Source organism: Dipodomys merriami, unplaced genomic scaffold (genome assembly GCF_024711535.1).
Source record: "Dipodomys merriami isolate MVZ:Mamm:240054 unplaced genomic scaffold, mDipMer1.0.p SCAF_10, whole genome shotgun sequence".
NCBI lineage: Eukaryota > Metazoa > Chordata > Mammalia > Rodentia > Heteromyidae > Dipodomys > Dipodomys merriami.
The window spans coordinates 6659872-6673214 of record NW_027202271.1 but is presented as its reverse complement, the minus strand read 5'-3'; the positions used below and the strand labels follow the sequence as shown (position 1 = coordinate 6673214).

Here is a 13343-nt window from a genome sequence, read left to right as displayed (position 1 = left end):
AGGGGAACTGATTATTGCAGATCTTTTCTGAGAAGATCTTTTCTGAGAAGTTTTGGTGTTTTACCAGAGCTGGAGCTCCCATGTGCAGCAGTTGGAGTCCTGTATTCTCCAGCAGTGCCTGTGTGGGAAAAAGAGAAAGAAGAGCAAGGTGACATTTTTGCAGCCTGGAGGAGAAAGTAGCCAACAGCATCTTTATCAGGGACTTCGAGGGAGCCAAGGACACTTCCTGTCTAGTGACTGTGCATTTCCTGTTGCTATAGTTCACAGGGGAAACAACGTTCCTGTCTGCCATGTGCTTAATACAAAATAGGAACCAACTTTGTTGTCTGGGTAATTTCTTTATTCAAAGTTTGAAGGTCATCTGAAAGCCACCTGGCATGTTTACCTGTTGGTCTCTCTGCTGCTTTGGTGGTGGTTCCTAAGGAAAAGAAAATGAGAAGTGAAAATTACGTGTGGATGATTTGTGTGAAAAATAGGACATTGTATGCCTGGTACCTAGGGGTCCATTGTGTAATCTTAACTATTCAGGAGGCCATTATCTGAGGACTGAGGTTCAAAGCCAGCCTTGGCAGCAATGTCTGTGAGATTTTTCTCTACCATATTCCACAAAACTCATATACTTCTCAGCTGGGCCTTGTGGAATTGTTGCTTGGAATAAGATTGGTACGCATCTCAATAAAAGAACACATGCAACAGGCTGCTGATGGCTATGCCTGGAATCCAAGATACTTAGAAGGCTGATACCTGAGGATCATAGTTTGAAATCTGCCCAAGCAGGAAAATCTGTGAGATTCTTATTTCCAGTCAACCACACAAAAAAGCCAGATCTAGACTTATGTTTCAAGTGGTAGAGTACTACCTTTGAATGAAAAAGCTCTGAGACAGCTCCCAGGCCCTTAGCTCAAGTCCCCAGGACAGGCACAACCCCCTCCCCCAAAAGCATATGGTAAGGAACTCAAAAGGAGTAGAGATACAGATTGTTAGCATCCTTATCTGTTGCTTTCAATGTTAGAGTTTTGCATTCCCTATGGTAGATGAACTTGAAATTAGAGAGCAATAAGGAAGGACCAATATTTAATCCTAATGTAAAGCAAAAGTCTTCTCCTCTGGCTTTTACCAATGTCCCATCAAGCACTTTCAGTGGTATATAGAATTAACTATTAGTACACTCTTTGTACCCTGCAAAATATGCAAGACTGATGGGTTTGAGAGCACAATGACTTCCTTTACTTATAGTGAACATGTAAGAAATATTCTCTTTCAATGGGCTAACATGTGCTCAGTTTTTAGTTTCAAGGTGAAGTCTTCTTGAAGCAGAAGAAAAGGAAAGTAGATTTCAGTGCCTGACCCTTAGTTGATAGATCAAATCCAGGGTTTCAGGCATTTCTGTTGAGAATGTGTTCTTCCCAGAGGACCAATAGGAGCTCTCATTGCACAGCTGTGTGTGTGGAGGTAGGAGGGGCTGTCAGTGTTTACCTGCAGGGCTTCCAGCTCCACTGGTCCCACTGACTCCAGAGGAAGTTGTGGCTGCTGAGAGGGGAGAGATCACAGAAAATGAATCACAGAGCTCAGAGCCCAACTGTGGTGAGTCTGCTTGGAAGCAGCACAAGGGAAGTGCAGTGCAGGATGGGCTCAGCACAGTGTGTGGCCAGCTGTGAACTCACCTGTGCTCACACCTGCAGGGCCAACTGTTGTGCCAGTGCTGACCTCAGTGGGACCTGCAGCACAAAGAAGCTAGGCTGTCATAGCAACTCAGGAAGCCAGAGGAGGACCTGAATCTAAAATGCACATGTGGATTTGTACATTTGTTCGTTTATAGTAATGAAATTCTCATGGCCATAGCACACGATGAATCAGATGCATTTTCCTGCTTTCCACATATCAGAACCAAATCAACATGACAGTGATCACAAGTTAAGATAGTCCTGCTGGCATCTGAGGAGAGATTTTCCCCAGTGGTCACCTGTTTGGTTTGCTGTTGTTCCAGTATCTCTGCTGAGAGATAGGCAGTGGGGAGGGGGAAGTGGATAATATGCTTGAAAGTGCTTAAAACTTACATTTTGGAGGAAACAGATATATGTATATGTATATGTATGTATGTATATATATATATATATATATATATATATATATATATATATATATATATATATATATATATATACCTGAATATCTTATGTTCCCATCAGGTGCTTCTTTCTGTCTGGTCTCTGTCTGTATCTCTGTCAGTCTCTCTCTCTCTTTCTCTCTCTCTCTCTCTCTCTTTCACACACACACACACACACACACACACACACACACACACACACACACACGCACACACACGCACACACACAGATTCTCACCTGTCTCCTTTCCTGCAGCAGTGGTGCCACTGACTGTTATAAAAGCTATGGTTTGTGAAAGAGAGAGACAGAGAGGAGATGGTGGTTAAGGGTGAGTTTTTAGGAAAAAGGGGAAATACTTTGTGTTGCTCTTCCATGAGAAGAACAACATAAGAGTCATCTCTAGCACCTTATTTCCAGAATGGGCAGTTTCTTCCAAGCTTGTAGCTCACCTGTGCTGGAACTTCCAGGGACAACAGTTGTGCTTCTGGCCACACCAGTGGTGCCTGAAATAAGAAAAGTCATCAGCACTTGAAGCATTCCATATATAAACCAAAGAATGTCACTTGGGCTACATCATTCAGAGAGTGTGCCCTGGGCAGCTTGTGAAGATACAGTTCACATAGACTTTATCATGTATGTGATTGGTGTTTGAACGTGTTTTTATTGGTGTCTGCTCCTAGACTGAGCCAATTACCTTTTCTGTTTACCAACTATCTATTTCATCCAACCAATATTTATTTAACCCTATTCAACACTAGAGATCAGTGAACATAATAAATTATTACCTTTCACAGGAAGCCTGCGTTATATACAGAAGGCATGCTTAGCAAATAGAATACAAAAGTTCCCAGTGGAAGCAAACATAACATTTTTTTTTTTTTTGTCGGTCGTGGGGCTTGAACTCTGGGCTTGGGTGCTGTCCCTGCGCTCTTCAGCTCAAGGCCAGTGCTCTACCACTGGAGCTACAGCACCACTTCCGGTTTTCTACTGGTTTATTGGAGATAAGAGTCTCATGGACTTTCCTGCCCAGGCTGGCTTTGAATCCCAATCCTCAGATCTCAGCCTCCTGAGTAGCTCGGATTACAGGCATGAGCCACCAGTGTCCTGCTGCATAACTTTTTTTTTTTATATCCAGTGCCCTATCTATTCAAGGCCCCAGAGGTGGTTTTTGACTAATGCAAGTAGGAAACTGTTCTAGTCTGCTTTGATCTTTAAGTCATCACTAAGATGACCATTAGGTAGTTCAATACTTGCAGCCAAGCAAAAAAAAGTCAATGAGAGGTTGAAAGTAAGTCTGACTTCATTCTATTCCTGTTTTTACCTGAGAATAAACCTTCTTGGTCAGTGTTGACTCTTGCTTATAGTAGCAACAATCTCCAATGGGTTAATTGTCCAGGGAATACCTGTTCCTATCTGCACCAAACCAGAAATCATACTACAAGGCCAGGATTTGTGAGAGAACCCATCCTAGAATAAGAGTCAGCAGCCTGGGGTGTTCTGGGGTGCAGACAGAACCAAATGCCATTCTTATACTACCATCTTTCAGACATAGAGTTTGGCTCCAGATGGTCCTCAACGGCAGAACTAACAGCTGCAGCCTCTCATTTTCAGATTTCCTCTATGTGGTTCTTTTGGTTTCTAAGCAAGTATTGGGCAGGATTGGGAAAGCATATTTCCCATGCAATTTAACAAGGACACGTTCCTCCGAGAGAATTTACTTACTTGTAATGGAGCTTCCAGACTCAGAAGTGATGCTGGAGATGCCTCCACTGGTACCTGCAGTCACAGGGAGGAGAGATCTTTAAGTGATCACTTTAAGTGAAGGAAAGCATTGAACACAGTCATTGAAGATCTATTATCAGGCTCGTTTAATATTTTTGAGGTTCTTTCTTTTCCCAAATGGAGGAATAAGACAGAAAGATTGAACTCTCATACATCTCCTCTTTCTGAAAAATATGGAAACTATCAGGGAGAGGTTGTCACTCTCTCCTTATTACCTGTATGGCTTCCAGAGACTTGGCTTACTGGCTCAGTAGTTTTGGCTCCTAAAGAAAATCGAGTACATTCTTTTGTGTAGCAATGAAAGAATTTGTGGTAAAGCATAGGTATCCTAAAACTTGGTAACTTAGACAAAAGTGTTACTCTATAAACCACCATGAATTTATTTCAAGTGATTCAAATTGCTGGAAGTCACTAGTTACCCTTTTTCTTTATTTTGTACCTGTTATTGTCACTGCTTCAGTGACTCCAGAGAAAGCTGTGGCCTCTGAAAAAGGAAAATGAAAAGAGAGGGCCAAATATCAATGTTCTGGAGAAGGATGGTGGGGGGAATCACTAGGGAACTGATTATTGCAGATCCTTTCTGAGAAGGGGTTCTCCCCCGTTTTGGTGCTTTACCAGAGTTGGAGCTCCCATGTGTAGCTGTTGGAGTTGGGTATGCTTTAGCAGTGGCTGGGCAGGAAAAAGAGAAAACAGCACATTGACATTTTTTCAACTGAAGGAGAAAGTAGCCAACAGCATCCTTTTCAGCTACTTCTAGAACATCAGTGACCCTTCCTGTCTAGTGACTGTGCATTTCCTGTTCCTATAAATGACAGGGGAGACATCTTCCATGTCTACCATGTGCTTAGCACATGATAGGAATCGACTTTCCTGTCTGGAGAATTTTTTATTTAAAGTTTGCAGGTTATCTGAAAACATTTCCCATGTTTACCTGTTGGTCTCTCTGCTGCTTTGGTGGTGGTTCCTAATGAAAAGAAAATGAGAAATAACAAGTATGTATTAATTATTTATATTAAAAATAGGAGATCTTGCACAGGCTCAAGCCTGTAATCTTAGCTATTCAGGAAGCCAAGGTCTGAGGACTGAGGCTCAAAGCTAGCTGTGGCAGGAAAGTCTGTGAGACTTTTCTCCACCATACTCCACACAAGTTATATGCCTCTCAGCTAGGCCTTAAGTAAGCCTTGCTTGAAATAAGATTGGTAAGCATCTCAATACTAAAAGCATATGGAGCAGGCTGCCTATGGCTCATGCCTGTAATGCTAGCTCCTCTGCAGGCTAAAACCTGAGGAATGTGATTTGAATCTAGCCCACCAAGTAAAGTCCATGAGAATTTTTAATCTCCATTTAATCATCAAGAACCATCCTGGAAATAGAAATATATCTCAAGTGGTAGAGTACTAGCTTTGAACAACTACTCAGTGGCAGCACCCAGGGCTTGAGTTCAAGCTCCAGGATAGGCACACACAAAGGCATATGGCATGGAACTTGTAAGTAATAGAAATATGGATTATTAGTATGCTTATCTGTTGCTTTCAATGTTAAGAGTTCTGTAGTTCCTATCACACTAGAACTTGAAATTAGAGAGTGAAAAGGCCAAATATTTCAGCTTTTCTCCATAATGAAATGACTTCTCATAGATGAGGGTTTTTTTTCCCAATGTACTAACAAGTTCTTTCAGTGGTATCTAGTACTACAACTTAGCACACCATTTCTTCCCTAACAAAATATCCAATGACAGATGATTCAAGAGCACAATGACTTCCTTATAGTAAAAATGTTAAAAAAAAATTCTCTTCCAATGACCTCGTATGTGCTCAGTTCTTAATTCCAAGTTGTATTCTTCTTGAAGGAGAAGAAAGTGAAAAAAAAAAAAAAAGGTTTCAGTGCCTGACTCTCAGTTGATAGATTAAATCCTGGGTTTCAGGTATTTCTGTTGAGAATGTGTTCTTCCCAGAGGACCAATAGGAGCTCTCATTGCACAGCTGTGTGTGTGGAGGTAGGAGGGGCTGCCAGTGTTTACCTGCAGGGCTTCCAGCTCCACTGGTCCCACTGACTCCAGAGGAAGTTGTGGCTGCTGAGAGGGGAGACATCACAGAAAATGAATCACAGAACTCAGAGCCCAACTGTGGTGAGTCTGCTTAGAGGCAGCACAAGGGAAGTGCAGTGCAGGATGGGCTCAGCACAGTGTGTGGCCAGCTGTGAACTCACCTGTGCTCACACCTGCAGGGCCAACTGTTGTGCCAGTGCTGACCTCAGTGGGACCTGCAGCACAAAGAAGCTAGGCTGTCATAGCAACCAGGAAGCCAGAGGAGGACCTGAATCTAAAATGCAGACTTGCATTCCTACATTTGTGTTTTCAATGTAACAAAATTCTCATGGCCAGACCATGTGGTGAATTAGATGCACGCTTCCTGCTTTCAACATCTCATAACCAACGTAAAATGACAATGTTCACAAGTTGAGATAGTTCTGCTGAGATCTGATGAGAGCTTCCCCCCAGTGCTCACCTGCTTGGTTTCCTGCTATTCCAGTATCTTTCCTGATGTCAGGGGAGAGGCCGATTAAATGCTTAAATGTGCTCAAAATGTAATAATTTTAGAAAATATATGTATGTACATGTATACATGTGTAAAGATAAATAAATCGGTGTATGTTATGTTCTATGAATTGCTTCTTTCTCTCTTACACACAGGCACACACACACTCACACACACACACACACACACACACACATGCACAAATTCTCACCTGTTTCCCTTCTTGCTGCAGTAGTACTATTGACTGTTGTAAAAGCTGTGGTTTCTGGAAGAGGGAGAGAGAAGGTTCATGATGAAGACTTAGAAAAATACACTGTGTCATTTTTACATGAGAAAAACATTATGGAAGTCATCTTTAGGACCTTATTTCCAGAATGAGAACTTTCCTCCATGCTTGGAGCTCACCTGTGCTAGAACTGCCAGGGGCAACAGTTGTGCTTCTGGCCACCCCAGTGGTGCCTGAAACAAGAAAAAGCACCAGCCATTGAAACATTCTATGCATAAATCAATGAATGCCGCCTAGGCTACATCATTCAGAGATTGTGCCCTGGGCAGTTCAGGGAAATAGCATTTAAATAGACTTCATCATGTATGTGGTTGGTTTTTGATCATGTTTTTATTGGTCTTTCTGCTCCTAAGTTGATTTAATTATTTTTTCTATGCATCAACTATCTATCTCATCTCACAAATATTTATTTAATCCTGTTGGATACTAGTGATTAGTGAATATAATGAAAGAATACCTTTCACAGAAAGCTTGTATAAACAGTAGACATGTTTAGCAAATTGAGTAGAAAATTTCCCAATGGAAATGAGCATAATAATTTTTATAATAGGGCTGGGAAGGTGGCTCAGTGGTAGAGCGCTTGCCTTGCATGCTCAAGGCCCTGGGTTCGATTCCTCAGCACCACATAAGCAAAAAGAAAAAAGCCGGAAGCGGCGCTGTGGCTCAAGTGGTAGAGCACTAGCCTTGAGCTGAAGAGCTGAGGGACAGTGCCCAGGCCCAGAGTTCAGGCCCCACGACCGGACCCAAAAAAAAAAAAAATTTTTTTATAATATCCAGTGATGTATTGATCCAAGGTCCCAGTGGGGAGGTGGTTCTTGCTTATTGAAAATAAGAAAACCAATCAAATATACTTTGATCTTTAATCTCTCATGGAGACAATCATTGAGCAACACTATTTAAAGTTAAAAGCTGTGGGCAGGTGGCTCATGCCTGTAATCCTAGCAACTCAGGAGACTGAGATTTAATGGTCTCTGTTCAAAGCCATCCCATGCAAGAAAATCCAAGAGATTCTTATCTTCAATTAACCAGCAGAAAGTGGAGCTGCAGCTCCAAGTGGCAGGGTATTAACCTTGAACAAAAGAGCTCAGGGATAACACCCAGGTCCTGAGTTCAACTCCCAGGACCAACAAATAAATAAACAGAAAGTTAATGAGAGGTAAATATAAAAATTTCTAGGAAGTGGTCTGTGGCTCAAACAGTAGAGTGCTTGCCTTGAACTGAGGAACTGAGGGATAGCACCTAGGCCCAAAGTTCAAGCCCCACGATCAAAAATAAATAAATAAATTATAAATAAATAAATAAATAAATTTCTAGTCCTCTTTTATCCTGAGACTAAACCTTCTGGGTTAGTGTTGACTAGCTGGTAATGGCAGCACTAGCCAATACGTTAATTGGCCATGGAATTCGTATTCCTATCTGACCCACACTAGAAATATGTACCATTAAGGCCAGGGCCTGAGTTCAAGCTCTAGGATAGGCACACACAAAAAGCAGGTGGCCTGCTTTTTGTAAGTAATAAAAATATGGATTATTAGTATGCTTATCTGTTGCTTTCAATGTTAGAGTTCTGTAGTCTATCACACTAGAACTTAAAATTAGAGACTGAAAAGGACAAATGTTTCAGCTTTTTCACCATAATCTAAAGAAATTACTTCTCATAGATGAGGTTTTTTTCCAATGTACCAACAAGCGCTTTCAGTGTTTGCTAGAATGACGATTTAGTACATTTATTCCCTGCAAAATATCCAATGACATGATTCGAGAGCACTGTGACTTCCTTTATAATGAAAATGTTTTTAAAACATTCTCTTCTAATGATCTCACACGTGCTCAGTTCTTTGTTCCAAAGTGAAGTCTTCATGAAGCAAAAGAAAGGAAAGAGGAAGGTTTCAGTGCTTGACCCTTAGTTGATAGATCAGATCCTGGGTTTTGGTATTTCTGTTGAGAATGTGTTCTTCCCAGAGGACCAATAGGAGCTCTCATTGCACAGCTGTGTGTGTGGAGGTAGGAGGGGCTGTCAGTGTTTACCTGCAGGGCTTCCAGCTCCACTGGTCCCACTGACTCCAGAGGAAGTTGTGGCTGCTGAGAGGGGAGAGATCACAGAAAATGAATCACAGAGCTCAGAGCCCAACTGTGGTGAGTCTGCTAGAAGCAGCACGAGGGGCCGGGCGCTGGTGGCTCACGCCTGTAATCCTAGCTACTCAGGAGGCTGAGATCTGAGGATCGCGGTTCAAAGCCAGCCCGGGCAGGAGAGACCGTGAGACTCCTATCTCCAATAAACCACCAGGAAACCAGAAGTGGCGCTGTAGCTCAAGTGGTAGAGCGCTCGCTTTGAGCTGAAGAGCTGAGGGACAGCGCCCAGGCCCAGAGTTCAAGCCCCACTACCGACAAAAAAAAAAAAAAAAAAAAAAAAAAAAGAATGAAATTACCCCAAAAGCTTGCAACGTTTACAAATTTCACAGGATAAGTTACAAATTTCACAGGATAAGTTACTGTTGATGAGGAACTGCCCTTCTTTCGGGATTAAAAACTATATGATTCTCAACTCTACTTTTGGCATCTTTTTAGAAAAAAAATTCAAAACTGAAAAAAAATCAAAGAACCTAGGTCACAAGGCCCAAGCCTCTGACACACACCTGTATTGAATCCAACAGTGTGAACACCCTTTGTGGAGGTTGTTGTAGCTCCTGAGGGAAAAAAATGGGACAAGATTAAGTTCTGGCGGTTTGGGATACTAAAAAGAGTTGTGTCATTTAATTTTAATTTTATTTTATTGGTGCAGGTCCTGGGGCTTTCACTCAGGCCTGGGCACTGTCCCTAACCCATTTTGCTCAAGGCTAGCACTCTGACACTTGAGTCACAGTTCTACTTACACCTATTTTGGGTGCTTCATTGGAGAGTTTAAAGTCTCATGGGCTTTCCTGCCTGGGCTGGCTTTGAACTGCAGTCTTCAGATCTCAGCCTCCTGAGTAGCTAGGATTACAGGCGTGAGTCACTGGTGCCTGGCAGGGTTGTGTCATTTTATCTTAGCAATGCTACACAAAACATTTTTTCATCTGAGTGTTCAGAGAATATTCCACTTTGTGTAAACATTGCTATTTGCACAGAATCTGCTCCAGTAATGTATAAGACAAAGGAAAAGTAAATGTAGCAATGCATCCTGGTTTATCATGGAAGAAGCTGCAAATGATTCACATGAGTGTGGCTCCCATCTGTAATCCTAGTCACTTAGGAGGCTGAGCTTTGAGGATCACAGAAGCCAGCCCCGACAGGAAAGTCTGTAAGACTCATCTCCAATTAGCCAATAAAAAGCTAGAAGCAGAGCTGTGGCTCAAGTGGTCGAGTGCTAGCCTCAAGCAAAAACGTTCAGGGACAATGCCCAGGCCCTAAGCTCCAGCCTCAAGACTGGTACGTCCTTCTCCCCTCCCCTACCGTCCTGTCCCCCCAAAAGATAGCAGAATAGAAAGAGCTCGTGTTTTGGAATGTTGAACTATTTGCTAACAGGTTAAAAAATCTCAGGGGAAAAAATCATATTTTCTCTCAAGGTAAGGGATTCAAGGCCTACATTATACAAATGAGGTTCTAGATGAAAACCAAGTCCAATATGTAGGTATTAAGTACATGGCATATGCAAAGTTCTCTCAAGTGATACATTAAAAAGGCAGAAGACATGTGCTCTTTCTAACAAAGGTGGTGTCTACTGGTCAGCTAGACAACTATAAATGCGGAACATCCCACCAGATAGGGTCCATAACAGTGACTTAAACAAGGTCAAAATGTCTCCTTCACTTGGAAAAAATTATATTAAATGAAGTAAGCCAGGCCCAAAGAAACATAGGTCCCATGGTTTCCCTTATTTGCTATAACTAGTATATGTCTAGGACAAGCAGAAAAGGTCAAAAGCTATGTACATATGACCATAGAAGATGGTGATAAATGAAATGAACCCCAAGATAGGGACACAAGGGGTTTTGTCTTTCTTCCTGTTGTGTCTAATGTATTTATAATGTACTATGTGATTTTTTTTTGGTTTCTTTTGTATGTTCTTCCTCCATTTTACAACCCCTGTTTTTGCTGTATTCGATTCCAGTGCCCTGCATCTTGTATATAATATACATTTTTCTAATTTGGGGGGGGGGGAGGGAAATAACAAAATGCTGAAATAAGGATGCAGGTTGACCCATTGTAACAATGATATGTACAAGACACTATGTTGAAACCGAACTTTATAACTTCAGGGGGTGGAGAGGGAGAAGTTGGGGAGGTGGGGTGGGAAGGTCTGGTAGGGGAAAAACAAAGGAGGAGGTAACAGTGCTTGATAGGAAATGTACTCATTACCTTACTCATGCAGCTGTAACCCCTCTGTATAGTATCTTTGCAATAAAAATATACATTAAAATGTCTCTTTCCAAGAGTTTATAGAATCTAATATAAAATACTGAAATACAGAAAGATTAAATATTTAAGATTGAGCCTCTGTGTCTTATCTTTCAAATCTGTTCAAATTAAAAAGACACACCAGGATGCAATAAAAGCTAAATAATATTCATAAGAAGTAACAGTTCACAAACACAAATATACTGAGCTTTGGAACTCCTTTTGAAAAAAAAATTAAGGAGGTATTTTGGAAGCTGCTATTATTTTTATTTTATTTATTTGCTTATTTTGCCAGTCCTGGGTCTTGAACTCTGGGCTTGGATGCTGTCTCTAAGTTCCAGACTTTGAGTCTAGAACTCTACTACTGAAGCTTCAGCACCACTTTCTGCTTTTTCTGTGATAAATTAGAGATAGGACTCTTATGGACTTCCCTGCCCAGGTTGGCTTCAAACCTTGAACGACAGATCTCAGCCTCCTGAGTAGTTAGGATTACAGTCATGAGCCACTGGTGCTTGGCTTGGTTCTATGTTTGTATACTAGTATATAATAAGTGTAGAATATGACTAGGATACAAGGTATCAGTATACCTTTATTATAATCCAAAGGAGACATAATAGAGGTAGCCCTATGCTAAGAGGCTAGGTGTGATGGCACATGCCTGTAATCCCAGTTGTTTAGGGCAGAGAGGTAGGATGATTCTATGTGAGCCTGGCCCCAGCCAAAAGTATGGGATTCTATGCAAAAAAAAAATTAAAAATTAAAAGCAAAAGAACTGAGGGTAAGTGGTACAGTACAAACAGAAAGCCCCAAATCCAATCCTAAGTGTCACTAAAAAAGGGAAAGACCTAAGCTATCAAAATCCAATTTGAAGTTCATGTTTTGTTAATATGTTAAAAATCTGTTATTATTGTTTCCCATTCTAGTTGATTTAACACAACACTGCCTTTTTCAAATGTGTGTTTATAATCTATCTTCTTACCTGTGGTGACTTTAGGCTGTTTTGGTGGCACTAGAATTCAAAAGAACAAATATATGAATATGCACTTATAATTTATTTCACTTCATAAAGATTAAGAGACGCATTAGATTATCATTTGGGAAGAATATCACATTCCCTCAGATTTTCTTCCACGTGAAAATGATAGAGATGGAAATAAGTTGTGGCTCAAGTGTTAGAATTCCAGCCTTGAGTACAAAAGCCAAGTGAGAGAGCAAGGTTCAAGCCCCAGCACTAGCACCAAAAGAGAGAGGTAGAGAAATGAGATGTTAAGCCATAACATTCAGAAACATATTTTTGTTATTTTAATTTCAATTTACCTTCAATGAATATGTTAGGAATTTTGTTAACTGGAACTTGTAAAGAAAAGATTAAATTTATGTTTTAGTAAAAAATATATTCTTAAATTTCATTTACAAATTCACTTTAGTTCTTCAAATGCCATGAATACATACAACAATTTTACTAAAAATAATCTTTCATTTTCATAGATTATACAAATCTGGGTCAGAATGAAATAATTTTAAGAGCTAAATGATAAAGTCCTTTTCTAAGAGATCATCATTGAGTTATAAATTATCAAACTGAAAACCACCATTAAACTTTCTTGCAAGTTAAATACACACTTGTAATCCTTGTTCAGTTCAATTTAATTAAAAATTAGTACTTGAATTAAAAAAATGTTAAAATAGACTATACACTGAAGACATCCAAACCATTATAATATGGTTATGGTGTTTAATAGACACTAATTCATTTATATTTGCGTAGCCCTTGTTTGAAAATGAATATATAAATTTAGCTTGAATTAAGTTAATGAATTAGTTGCTGGTGATTGTAATTAGTTAGGAAAATAAATTTCTGTAAGTAGTTAGAATAAATCTTGCCAAGTGCCTGTGCCTCACCCTTGTAAGCCTAGCTACTGAGGAGACTGTGATCTGAGGATCATGGTTCAAAGCCAACCTAAACAAGAAAGTCCATGAAACTCTTCTTTTTAACTAGCAAAAAGTTGGAAGTAGAGGTATGGCTCAAGTCTTAGAGCACCAGCCTTCAGTGAAAAAGCTAAGGGACAGCATCCAGATCCTGAGTTCAAACATAGTTGGTCAGGTCTTGTTGAGGATATAGATTTTTATTTTACATGGCTCATTTTAATGGAAAAAAAGTAAACTTTCTGCTTCTTAGGGGAATTATAAATTCAGATGGTGATAAACTCAGATTATCTGTTAATTCTTTCTCCCCAAACCTTGGTCTTGGTC

The 13343-nt window shown here is 40.4% G+C and overlaps 1 protein-coding gene across 34 annotated transcripts in view; it reads right to left on the bottom strand.

Annotated features, from left to right (window-relative positions):
* Nucleotides 1-13343, bottom strand: part of LOC138839325 (mucin-19) — a 223836-nt gene that overhangs the window by 46184 nt on the left and 164309 nt on the right. For 30 of the 34 annotated variants that reach the window (XM_070038897.1, XM_070038982.1, XM_070038948.1 and 27 more), the window contains 19 exons: nucleotides 12408-12443; nucleotides 12070-12099; nucleotides 9350-9400; nucleotides 8742-8795; nucleotides 6833-6886; nucleotides 6639-6692; nucleotides 6099-6152; nucleotides 5911-5964; nucleotides 4822-4854; nucleotides 4506-4559; nucleotides 4330-4374; nucleotides 4106-4153; nucleotides 3831-3884; nucleotides 2558-2611; nucleotides 2346-2390; nucleotides 1665-1718; nucleotides 1477-1530; nucleotides 386-418; nucleotides 65-118 (listed from right to left, as the gene is read on the bottom strand). In XM_070038897.1, coding sequence (XP_069894998.1) covers nucleotides 65-118; nucleotides 386-418; nucleotides 1477-1530; nucleotides 1665-1718; nucleotides 2346-2390; nucleotides 2558-2611; nucleotides 3831-3884; nucleotides 4106-4153; nucleotides 4330-4374; nucleotides 4506-4559; nucleotides 4822-4854; nucleotides 5911-5964; nucleotides 6099-6152; nucleotides 6639-6692; nucleotides 6833-6886; nucleotides 8742-8795; nucleotides 9350-9400; nucleotides 12070-12099; nucleotides 12408-12443 — 915 coding nt within the window. The remainder of the gene's footprint in view (nucleotides 1-64; nucleotides 119-385; nucleotides 419-1476; nucleotides 1531-1664; nucleotides 1719-2345; nucleotides 2391-2557; nucleotides 2612-3830; nucleotides 3885-4105; nucleotides 4154-4329; nucleotides 4375-4505; nucleotides 4560-4821; nucleotides 4855-5910; nucleotides 5965-6098; nucleotides 6153-6638; nucleotides 6693-6832; nucleotides 6887-8741; nucleotides 8796-9349; nucleotides 9401-12069; nucleotides 12100-12407; nucleotides 12444-13343) is intronic. The other 4 variants (XM_070038934.1, XM_070038971.1, XM_070038975.1 and 1 more) reach the window with 4 other exon arrangements.